Source organism: Marmota flaviventris, chromosome 12 (genome assembly GCF_047511675.1).
Source record: "Marmota flaviventris isolate mMarFla1 chromosome 12, mMarFla1.hap1, whole genome shotgun sequence".
Classification (NCBI taxonomy): Eukaryota; Metazoa; Chordata; class Mammalia; order Rodentia; family Sciuridae; genus Marmota; species Marmota flaviventris.
In genome coordinates this window covers 62822993-62836083 of record NC_092509.1, presented here as the reverse complement: position 1 = coordinate 62836083, position 13091 = coordinate 62822993, and the positions used below count along the sequence as shown (strand labels likewise).

The 13091-nt window shown below is 35.6% G+C and overlaps 1 protein-coding gene across 2 annotated transcripts in view; it reads right to left on the bottom strand.

Moving 5' to 3' along the window:
* Rab3gap2 (RAB3 GTPase activating non-catalytic protein subunit 2) overlaps positions 1-13091 on the bottom strand; it is a 107529-nt gene that overhangs the window by 5410 nt on the left and 89028 nt on the right. For both annotated transcript variants that reach the window (XM_027934729.3, XM_071600061.1), the window contains exons 27-31: positions 10698-10764; positions 9672-9742; positions 5964-5999; positions 3806-3880; positions 3278-3496 (exon numbers count right to left, since the gene is read on the bottom strand). In XM_027934729.3, the coding sequence (XP_027790530.2) occupies positions 3278-3496; positions 3806-3880; positions 5964-5999; positions 9672-9742; positions 10698-10764 (468 nt within the window). The remainder of the gene's footprint in view (positions 1-3277; positions 3497-3805; positions 3881-5963; positions 6000-9671; positions 9743-10697; positions 10765-13091) is intronic.

The following is a 13091-nucleotide window of genomic DNA, read 5'->3' as shown; positions in this document are numbered from 1 at the left end:
AGGAAACAGCAAAGAGCACTGGCCTTTAAGTTGGAAGACCAGGATCTAGCTCCAGACCCACCACTTCTGCTGCCACTACCTCAGGCAATGACCCCACCATCTGGGTTACTGTTACTTTTTTTGCAAACAAGTCATTCCAGATATCTTCTAGTACCTTCCATACCTATTATGATTCTAGGTTACTGGTGCAGTTTGACTGCCAAGCAGGTTAAAGCTACTCACTCTTCAGTGATGAGACACACAAAATTCCCAGGGCAACATTCCTGGGCACCACTGTTAAAAGTTTTTCCACATACTCACCACAATCTGTTATTATGCAGTTCCCACCTACTAGTCTTAGATTTCAGAGATTATAATCATATCATTTATTATTTACTGTTTTTCAGGAACTACAAAGTACTTCGTGTTGAATATGTCAGTTAACTCTCATTAATCAGAAGTAGGCACTAGAAACATCTCCACTTTCTAAATGAGAAAACAGAGGCTCAGACAGACTAAATAATTCTAATTTAGCTAATGAGATTCTTTTTTTGTAGCCAGAAAACCATACTGCCTTTCTATTTATAGATGACAGCCACATAGTTCTCTTGAGTCATCTTGGCATGCTACAGGGTAAAACTGACACCCCATCACTGTGTTTGTCCAGTTCTGGATTGTTCTGGTTTCACAAAGTCCCTTTTTTGGAAAGTACTGAGCTAGGCACCTAATTTTAGTATTTCCTATTCTTTTTTCTTTTAAGTACTTTTTCCTTTTATAATTTCAAGTGAAAGATATATCAGTTTATTCAAAAGCAGTACATACACATCTAATGCTTATTATTTTATAGGAAGATTAAAATTGGTCATGAGACTTCCCCTAGTCTTCCTTTCAAAAGTAAACTTGGTATTTACCTAAATTCATTCCTTCCTTCCTCCCTCCCTCCCTCCCTCCCTCCCTCCAGCTAGGGATTGAACCCAGGGCCTGTGCAGACTCAGTGTGCACTGCACTACTGGGCTACACCCCCAGCCCAACTAGTGGAATCTAAATGTTAAATGTTGCTGATTTAACTGTAACCCCTTCCATCTTCTTTGGCACTATACCCAGTCTGTCACTAGATTACTGATTCCTCCAAATCCCTCCATGATTTTTACAACCTCTTCTCAGTCCACATCCTCTCCATGACTTCTGATGGTTTTCCAAACTCTGTACGCTACATATTCCAGTCTCTTCTGCACACTGTTGCCATGGCACTTTTCTTTAACATTTCCTAATTACAAATGTATTGAACATTAATTGAGGTCTTATTATGTACCAGGAATGGCACACAGACTTGAGAAAGAGGGGGTAAGTTCAAGGGGCAAAGACAAAAACTTTGAAGGAATGATCCTTTAGTGATAAACTGAGTAAACAGGAGCCATTCAAAACAGTTGCATGTGACAATTAAACAACACAAGTGAAGACACGTGATAAAAATGTTCAGTTTCTCAGGAATGGAGGGTGGTGGTTAGCAGTGATTACAGCACATGGTACAAGAAAAGAATGGCTGATAGGGCAATAAAGGTAAGTTATGGCTGTGTGAAGCCTCCTTTCTCCTAGTTTCCACATGGCATTCTCATTAGAATGACATTCCAGGTATCCTGCTCCACCCTTACTCACTCTTCCCCACATGGACAGGTGAATTTAAAAGAAGGACACTGAATATTCAATGTCCTTGTTTTCCCTAATGAAGAGAGAACAAACATATCCTCAGTTCCTACAGAGTCAAGTACCCTGGGAGGCCTGCAGGGGACCCACTGCCTGTTCTTGAGTGTGCAAGTCTGATAGAAAGGTGAAATGAGCCCACTTTCTGATAGAAGCTAGAATAGAGAACACAGCTTAGGCCTATCAGTAAAAAGTTTGTAGTATTTACATAATAGATTATTTAAAAGACTGAAAGTATGAAATTATGTCATTTGCTGGTAAATGGATGGACCTGAAGAACAGCATGTTATGATGAAATAAACCAGATGCAGAAAAGTCAAAGGTCAAATGTTTTCTCTCATATGTGAAAGCTAGAGAGAAAAAAAGAGAAGGAATAAAAAAAAAAAAAAAAAAAAAGCATCTCACAAAAATAGAAGGGAGAACAAAAGACCAATCAAGAGAGAGGAAGGAGATGAGGGCATGGGGAAGTACTGGAGATGAAATCTACCAAAAACATGTTATGTCCACATGTGACTATAGCACAATGAATCTCAACTGTGTATGTGTGGGGGTGTATGTATGTATGTATGTATGTGTATGAGATAGTAGAATAGAGTGCACAGATTAGGAGAGAGGAGGGAGGGAAGTAGAAGGGTACTGGGGAATGAGATTGTTCAAAATATGTGCATGTTCAGATATGGCATAATGAATTACACTATTAATTATAATGTACCAAGAAAGAAAAGAAATTGACATTTTTATCTCCATTTGTTGGAATCCTGTCTCTTTTTCACTGGCACCTGTGTGGGGGAGGAGGAAATGGTTTTATTATTCACAGCAGCCAAACTATGGAGGTTATGTTCTACTAATAAGTTTGGACTTGATCCTTCAACAATGTCAAAAAGCCTTAAGAAGAGAACCAAAATGATTCAATGTTTTGAGAAGACAGCTCTTGCAGCATGGGTTTTAAGAAAGAATTGGTGGCAGGGTCATTAGAAGGGAGCTGTTCTAACAGCCAAGGGACAGACGAGGAGGTCTGAGCTAGGGGAACAGTGATGGACAGAAATGGATTAGAAGGATTTAAGGAAGAACTTTTAAGAATGCATGTATAATAAAGTAAACGGGCTTGAAACTGGGAACTGAACCAGATAACTTCAAGGTTTCTAGTGTGTGCCAGTTCACAAATTATGATGTTAATTACCAATTATCCAAGCCAGGGATTCAGGGAGGAACGGCAAGTTTAGGTGAAGGGCAGAATGGGATGAAGGTCCAAAGATATATTTTAGATATGAGGTGTCCTAAGTCCCTTAGGACACTCAAAGAAAAATGTCCAATAGAAATACATGCCTCAGACTCTGAGGATAGGTCAGGTCTTGAGATAATCAAATGGTAGAGAATGAGTCTATCAAGGGAGAACACAAAGAATGAGAAGACAGCTGAGAGGGCAACACTCTAAAGGATGGAATGGAATCAGGAAGGAAATAAGGACCTGGAGCCTCACAACAAGTTATCCTATGTAAGTCATAAAAGTACTGAACAACCTCTATTCAATAAGAAAATCCATGTACCTGCTAACCCTGAAACTCCAAAATAACTCTGAAATTCTTTGAGAACTTACCTTACTATCAAAAAGTGAAAGTGGCTTCACCGTCTTCAGAGAAAACCTCATGACTGCATACAAGATGGAGCACAGGATGGAATGATGCTCCACTAGTGGGTAGTGGATGTGCTTCTGTTCAAGGGCCAGCTCCACTATCGAGATAGGTCCTTCTACAGAGAGCCAAGCATCTTCAGTATCCAGGACAGGCACTTGTATTTCATCCCTGCTAATGTCTGCCTAAGGATTTTGAAAATGGAGGGCTATGTTAAGAATTGAAGAAAAAAACTTCTTGCAAATATCCTAATGAGTTTATCAACAGCAATGTGCAAACTCACATTCTACACTATCCAACTGTAATTAAAAAAGACAAAGTTTAATTCCAGTAAGAATTTAATAAGGAACATTGCTATCTCTTAGTTATAAGTCAAAATTTAGAAGAGAATAAATGAAAATAATATCATTATAATAGTCCTTTCTTATGTCCAATAACTTTCAGAATAGTTAATATCTTAGGAGCTGTTCAAAATGAAACTACACCTCTTTTACCTCCATTAAAGTCTGAAGAAGATCCAAGCAGGAGCCCAGGAATGATGTCATTGCTGTGTCGCTCATCCCCACATCCTATTTTTAAAAAGGAATATAATTAGCCTCTATAGAAAAACTATCAGAAAAACAACACATCTGTTTATTTGATTTGAAGTCAAAGCATTAATACAATTAAATTCCTTCCTTCAGACTCTTAGAGCGAAACAATTTTAAAATTTGGCTTTAAAAAGTGGTACTACTGGGCTGGGGCTGGGGCTCAGTGGTAGAGCACTTGCCTTCCATGTGTGAGGTACTGGGTTCAATCCTCAGTACCACATAAAAATAAACAAAATAAAGGTATTGTGTCCATAAACAACCAAAAAGTGGTACTACTATCATTTTTTAAAAATTTAGTGTTCTGGGCTGGGGGTACAGCTCAGTGGTAGCACATGCGTTTAGAATGCCCAAGGCCCTGGCTAAATCTCAGTGCATGCAGGTCAAGTAAGTACACAAGAACTAGTGTTCTTTGTATATTACAAAAACAGATAGTTCTTTGCTAGCCAAATAGTCATAGAAGATAGCAAAATGTACACATGAAGGCTTGAATTGTGGTTCAGGGGTAGAGTGCTTGCCTAGCTTGTGTGAGGCACTGGGTTCAAGTCTCAGCACTGCATAGAAATAAAATAAAGATCCATCAGCAACTAAAAAAAAAGTACACGTGAGAGTCACACCTGAAAAGTTCTAATAAAACAGGCAGGTCTGATTTCAGAACATCTTTTAGGAACTGAACTGAATCCTCCAAACAAAACTAGAATCCCCAGCTCAAGAACTAAATATTGGATTCATGCTGTGGGCAACAGATATTTCTCAATGATTCCTTAATGGGTCTGTCCAAGGGGCCTTGCATTCGGGTATAATTTTTTTGAAAGCAACAAATAATAAGTTCCTCACATCCCCAAAGTACATAATTCAGAGTGTTTATTTATATGTACATGCAAACATACAATCATAACTCCGGTCACACCAATCATACCAATGTTCTTGAGAATATACCAGAATTCTTTGACAATGGTGACTTTTTTTTTTTTTTTATTTAAGAACTGAGGCCTGAATTTGGGTGTCCTGATATTTCTTAGGCTATTTGTAATAAGAATAATCCAAAACTTTGGGCAAAAGCTGGCACTATTAATTACTGGCCTCAAATACAAGTCCAGCATCTGTGAATCAGATCAGAGTACCATTTGATTCAAAATAAACAAATTAATTAACAATTCTATTAATCAGAGGTAAAAACAGAATTGCTCAAGGTCTTACAGTAGAAGCCCTGTAGTGTAAGGGCTTCCAGAGTCTTCACCTTGCTGGGAAGATTCCTAATTAGGGTCTTCATTCATATATTAACTACCTCCCACTCAATGGGTATAGCCTCCTTAATTAACAGAATGCAAATTAACCCTTAACAGATGTAGCCACACTCATTATTTCAGTATTGTAATAAAAATTATAGAAGGTAACAGGTATGGAGAAACAAACAAGAAAACAACAACGACAAAAGAATATCATTTAATTTCAATGTTGTATTTGTATAGTTATTACATTTAGGCACATCAAATTCACTACTCAACCAGGTGGGGTGGCACACACCTATAATCCCAGTGACTCAGCAGTCTGAGACAGGATGATCATAAGTTCCAGACTAGCCTGAGCAACTTAGTGAGACCTGACTCAAAAGAAAGAATAAAAGGGCTGGGGATATGGCTCAGTGGAAGAGCATCCCGGGTTTCAATTCCCAGGACCCCACGCCCCCACACCAAAAAAAAGAAAGAAAATTCACTATTCATATGAATCTGCTTCAACTTGATGTTGGATTTTTCTATTATAAATTTCCAAAGTAGAGCAAAATTATACATAAATGGTAGAAGGTTATCTTTCTGCCCATAGTCCAAAACTGGACACACTGTATGAAAACTTAGTTTAAACAGCCCAACAATCTGGAAAGGTAAATTAAACTAAGCCATAGTTCATGACCAGTTTCCTTAACATAGCCTTCACTTTTCATTTTTCTAATCTCCTGATATGTCATCAAACTGACAAAAGGCAAAGTTCACCTCTAAAGTTAATAAGGTACTATGGAACATATAGGATTAACAACCATACTTCTGGTTAAGAGAGATTCACTTACCCTTCGGCATAACCTATCCTTTGGTGATTTGCCAACCTACAACAAAAGAAACAAAATGCTGTATTATTTGGTAATTTAAATTAAAATGCACTACTAGGTTACAGAACATTTTAAGTATCACTTTAAAAACTATATATGCAACCATTAAAAAAATATGGCAATGTTTCCTTAATAAACTGTTGGTTCTGCTAAAGGTAATGCAATTAATTTTATGGTAAAACTTAAAAGTATATCACACTGAGCTCGCAAATTATCCTTTTCAAAAATAAATCATATATTTTTTATATATGAAGAAAAAAGTACAAAAAATTGTATTTCTTTTTGTATAAATAACTGTGTTGCTAGAGCAAAACTTAAGGCCACCAATAAAAAAAAAAGCACCTACTGATTTTGCTTGATAAAAACACACAATTGTTTTAAATAGTTAGAAAGAAGGAAAACAAAAGACAGTAGTCACATCCTAGCTCTGAAAGATTTTCATTATCCAATAAGTACCTACTAAGATTCAACTATACATGTCTATAGGGTAATAGGTGAGAGGTAAAAGTTCTACCCTCAGGGTCATTACTTGATAAGAAACTATAAGGAGATAGCAGAGAAGGGACTCTAGTACAAAAGGCTCTTTACTCCTTCCCTCTAAGATTACTGCAATACTAGATCAGCCCATCCCAAGTCTAATGAGATATTCTATGCTGTTGCCAGAACCATCTTTTTTTTTTTTTTTTGCCCTTCTTTTAGTTATACATGACAGTAGAAACTATTTTGATATATTTATACAAGCCTGGAATATATCTTATTCTAATTAGGACCCCATCCTTGTGGATGTACATGATGGTGAGACTCACTGTGGTATATTCACATATGAACATAGGAAAGTTATGTCAGATTCATTCTATTGTCTTTCCTTTTCCCATCCCCGGTCCCTCTCCTTCATTTGTCTAATCCAATGAACTTCTATTCTTCCTCTCTCCCCCCTTATTGTGTATTGGTATCCACATATTAGAGAGAACATTTGACCTTTGGTTTTTTGGGATTGGCTTATTTCACTTAGCATGATAGTCTCTAGATCCATCCATTTACCAGCAAATGCCATAATTTCATTTTTTTGTAATTTTTAAAAAATTTTAATTTGTTACAGAATGCATTATAATTCATATTACACATATAGAGCACAATTTTTCATATCTCTGGTTGTACACAAAGTAGAGTCACATCCTTCATGTCTTCATACATGTACTTAAGGTAATAATGACCACTGCATTCCACCGTCTTTCCTACTCCTACATACCCTCCCATCCCTTCCCTCCCCTTTTCCCCTTTGCCCTATCTAGAGTTGCCAGAATCATCTTTTACAATGTAAATCTGAGTGTGTAATTCTTTAAAAAAATTATATATAATTCTTTTAAAAAATTAATAACATATATTATATATGTAATATATAATATATATATATATATAATATATAATATATATATATATATATATATATATATTCTTTTAGTTGTTGATGGGCCTTTATTTTGCTTATTTATTTAATATGCAGTGCTGAGAATTGAACCCAGTGTCTCACAAATGCTAGGCAAGAACTCTACCACTGAGCCACAAGCCCAGCCCTAGTATGTAATTCTTATCTTAAAATTATCACAATATCTTTGATATCAAGCAATAGATTCCATTTACTGAGCCCTCACTGTATGTGCCAAGCAGAACCTATGCTAAGCAGTTTGCAAATACTAGTAGAAAATCCAGACCCTGAAGCCGGCACAGAAACCTATTCTTGCTCAGCATCTCCTCCCTTCCTACATACAGCCTATGCTCCAGCCACATGAAGCTACTTACAGTCTGAATCCAACAAGATGCCTCTTTTCTTCAGGACTTTTTGCTGGAACACATTTTTTTTTTTCATCCATTCTTTACTGGTTCACATGTACTCATATATCAAAATCTGAGTCAGAAGCTTTCCCCTTGTCTTGCTACATACTTCTTCAGGGCTCCCACAATTCCCTACCTGTCTTTTAGACTGGGTTCCAGTAGGGCTATGACTATGACTTTCATCTGTGCCATCATAGAACCTACCACAGTCGTTGGCACATAAGAGATAATGCTTTATAAATATTTATTGAATGAAGGATTTATTGAATAATGACAAACTCCCTGCTTCCTAGATCAGTACTGTTTTCACACAAATCAAACTGTGAGGATTAAATGTGTGAATAAGAGACTCCTAGCTCTGAAAGATTTCCTTGATTCAATAAGTACTTAGTAAGATTCAACTGAAACTAAATTGTGTAACACACACATACTTTTCATTAATATTATCTCAAAAAAAAGGGGATAATCAGAAGTGAGATAAAACAAGAAATAATCATCACAAAGGGCAAAAGAATAAAGTTCTAAGAGATAATAATCAAACAGGTAACAAAGGTGAACATGAGGGAAAATAGTTAGGATTTTGAGGGGAGGAATGCTGAAGATTGAACAAGGCTATGTGCATACATGTGCTCTTCTACCATTTAGCTACACCCTCAGCCCAAGAATGGTTAGATTTAAGTGGGAAAAATTATCAAACAAAATATGTCCATGGGGAACAATACCCTTAATATCTATTCATGATACAAGGATGGCTATTGCTGTACACTTAAAAAAATATTTTAATCCTAGTGGTGATTCTTTTGACATCCACTTAACTGATGCCAAACAAAAATGCTTTATAAGAGGCAAGATGGCTACTCTCCAGTATAAGAGCAGCATCAGTTCTCATCAGATGAGGTCTGTGCTTACATGTTATGTTTGTCTTCAAATCTCCTGCTGCCTGTACAAGTCATTGTAATTATGATTTCATTAAATAACTGATAAATACTAAAGTGAGTTGTTTATATGAATGCTGTGGTGAATGCTCTATAAGGATTTATGGACAAGAATAAATAACCCCTAGGTCTGTTAGATCATATATAGAATAAACAACGATAATAATTAGGGAATGTGTTATAAAAAATCTAAAAATTTTTTACTTAGATTATATCCAACTTTAAAGAACTAGGATCTAGAAATGACAGGCAATGCATTATGAATGAGGTTTATGCAAGAAACCAAACAAGAACTGTAATCAACACTATACGAAGAATATGCCTTGGCCCTATATTCAAGATTGGTCAAGATTGGTGAATAACAGGGCTGGAGATGTAACTCTGTGGTGCAGAACTTGCCTAGCATGAGTGAGGCCCAGGATTTAATCCTCAGCACCCACCACCAACACCACACACACAGATTGTTAAGTATATATTTATATATTTTAAGATAAAATAATGTTTGAATTGACCAGGCATCCGAATGCCTTTGGGTAAGAGGTTTATTTTATCTTATAGTTGTCAATGGACCTTTATTTTATTTATTTATTTATTTATTTATATGTGGTGCTGAGAACCAAACCCAGTGCCTCAGACATGCTAGGCAAGTATTCTACCACTGAGCCACAGCCCAGCCCCAGGTTAAGAGATTTTTATAGTATATTATTCCCAGTGATATTTGGTGCTCTTCATCATGTCATTAAAGTACCTGTACTGGAAATGCCACTTAACATAAGTAAAATGTAATATCACATAAAAACAGAGTCTAACAAGGCCCAGTGTAAACATTCCTTCTACTATCACTAAATTAAGTTAACTAACTAAATAAGAAGTCACTACATGAAATTTAAAAATACCCTACCTTATCCATCAAGTATGTAGCAGCAGAAAACCTTTTAACCAAGAATGTATTCCACATCATCAACGCAATGCCTAGAGAGCACAGAATAGTATAGTAGTGAATGGAATGCTTATATAGCCTCACTGTCATCTTACAGAACAAATTATTGCCTTCCTTAAGCTTATTACACTATATGGGCTATTTATTCAGATATCATTTCTTATATCTCAGGTAAAATTTACAAAGTTAATAAATCTTTAAAAGTCTGAACAGTGCTGCAAAAGAGTATATCAAAATGGTCAATAAGCATAAGGGAAGATTTACATCATGAGTAACAACAGAAACATAAAATCACAATAAGGTACCATCATACAACCACCAGAATGGTTAAAAAAGTTTGAATGACAATGCAAGTGTTGGTGAGGATGTACAGAGAACAAATCCTGATGGGATTACAAATTGGTAAAAGCACCTGGAAACTGGCAGACTCTACTGTGGCTAAATATGTGTCTATCCATCATCCAGCAATCCTGCTGATTATATACCCAAGAGAAATAAATACAAAATGTACAAGATTTTGAATACAAAATTGTTGAGACCAGCTTAATTCATAATAGCCAAACACTGACAATAATCAAATAGTCCACTGACTGATTTTTTTAAATTGTAACCATCAACTAAAATAAAATTAAAAAGTAAAATGCAAAACAATGTATTTAAGCCAAACAAAAAAATCTGGACTTTATATTTACATATTCGCTAAGTGGTGGCATTAAAATTTCTGAAACAGTTGGCAATTGGACAGCATAGACATGACATTCAGCTTGGGAAATAGAAGGTGACAATACTAGCCCCCTCACCATCTTCTAAATAGCATTTTTCCAAGAAGGTAAAACAATCATTATTTCACTATAGCAATACATAGTAATATATTAGGTGGTAGGACAAACAAGAATTTAATGAGATGTGAATTTGAAGATTCATTTCCTATTAAAAGAAGAGGACTCTTCTCAACCAATCAGTGATGTTTTTAACATGTTTACTTACCATTTTGAACATGTGCATTAAGAATGTGCTTCAAGTGTTCTATCGACCTTACGAAAAAACGTGCTTCCTTATATACAAACAGAAAAAAGAAAAAAAATGTATTTAATACATGTTTCAAATACCAATGGTTTATGTAAGCTTTTGTATAAAGCTTTCTAAGAAATTTAAAGTTTGCAATAAAAACACGGAATTACTGGATAAAAAGTAACTTTCTGTAGGAAAACTTCAATTGTCCTTCATAAGTTCACAGTACCTGTATAATGGATTATTCCTAGAAAGTTCCAGGGCTGTCTATGCTGACATCTGGATTCAAATTCATTATGGTTTGTATCCAGTTCTCTCTCCAATTAATACTTGAATTTCACACAGACGTGAATACAATAAGTTCACTTTTGCAAATGTCATTCATTCATCATTCAACAAATATTTATTGAGCATCTACTATGCACCAAGCAAGTCCTGTCTGAGGCACCAGGCATACTATACTGAACAAGACACCCAAAGCCTTGCCTTCACTAAGCTTACATTCTAGCAAGGATACTAGACAATGAACATGACCATTAAGTATATTATGCAGTATGTTAGCACTAAGTGCCAAGGAGAAAAAAATCAGAACAAGAAAGGAAAAATGAAATATCAGAGGGGATGTCTGAAACTCAATTCTTTATAATCATGGAAGTTGATATATTAAAATGCAAATACAGAATGAGTACAGATAATTAAAATGCAAATACAGAATGAGTACAGATAATGAACAGAATGTAAACAATTTCAAAAACACAGAAATGTATAAAAAGAATGATACTCATCTCTAACCTTAAATATTGCAAGATCTGTTATTTGAGGGACTCTTTTGACAGAAAGAACCTCAGAGATAAGTCTATTAGTGTATCTTTTCCTTTGAGTGTATATATGTAGTTTTTCTAACTAATTAAAAAAATATATAGTCCTGGTGAAACTATCCATATCTGTACTCTCATTCTGTATCCCTGTACACAGATTAAACACATCACCACTGCCAACACAGACTGGTGTTAGAAATTCCCTAATAGTAATTTCAATTACTTTAAGCCTATGGAAGGAAGGGGTGTGTGTGTGTGTGTGTGTGAAATGGTGGAGCTGGTACACGGGTTTAAAATGGGACAAGGAGATGAATATTTTTTTTAAAAAAAACAGTCACTCATTTTAAAGGCAAGCAATTCTAAATATGGCTAATAATAACTCTAATGAAATGCCAGACACTAAACATTCTTTTTTTTCCCTCTATAAACTTCTGCAACTCTTCAAGATGACTATTTTTATAGCAGGAACAAATGGACAGGGTTCAGAGACATTTCCAATGCCATACTAGATATGTGCTATGATCATTAGCAGCTATACACAGTGGCAAGGGGGATCCAGGTCAGCTCTGTCCACTGGGCAAGCTATGTCCACTTTGATTTGTAAACAAATGCAGTAGTGTTTTCTTCTTAAATGTCATTTTCTCAGACATAAATTAATTTATTTGGATTTTAGAAATTATGTCCTAATTCTAGTTAACATTCCTTTTTGTCATGGACTGCAAAAAAAAATATGCCATTTAATTAGAGAGCCTTGAAGAGAAAATTCCCTGATATCACTTTTTGGTTAAGGTTTAATTAACCAAAGAATGGTCTTTTATTTAAATTACTTACATTTTAGTATCTTTTTAAAATTATATAATCATTTACATTTTACTGTCTTTCTTTAAGTGATTACATATTAAATAACACGTTTTTTGAAGGAAGGAAGAATGTATTGCTATTAATATATTAGTGCAAATAGTTCACCTGTGAATTTTTCTAGAAGGGTGTGACTTGATATAAAGACAATAAAGAATTTTTGAGGGAAATGATTTACCAGAACACTAACCAGGGAACCCTAAGTGAAGGACTGATTGACAAAGAAGAATATCCACCAGACCGTTCTACATTTTACTGTACTGGTATCAACCCTGAAAGGTTGGTGCCTTCATTAATGGGAAGGAGTGGAGTGAAATAGAAAAAGATCATAGGTATTAGTCAGTCACCAGATGTTGGTCAGCAAATCATCTGGAACTCAAATCCAAGCTTGGGATCTTCTCCCTATACTGTTTCTAGACCATGAATGCCCAGAGAAAAGATGGTGGCTACCAAGAGTGGTGGAGGAAAATTAAGCTTGAGCAGAGTTTGCGAGGGCAACAAGGCTAATCTTGGACAAGAATCACCCTGTACACAGTAGGGCTTTTTAAAATTGTTAGAATCTGAGGCAAATATAAGAGAAGTAACAAACATACAAAGAATAAATATACTTGTTACAACCTAACTAGGAAGTGGAATAAAGTATGCTGACTTTAAATAAAGAAAAATCTATGCTTAAAATCTGACACTCAGCAGC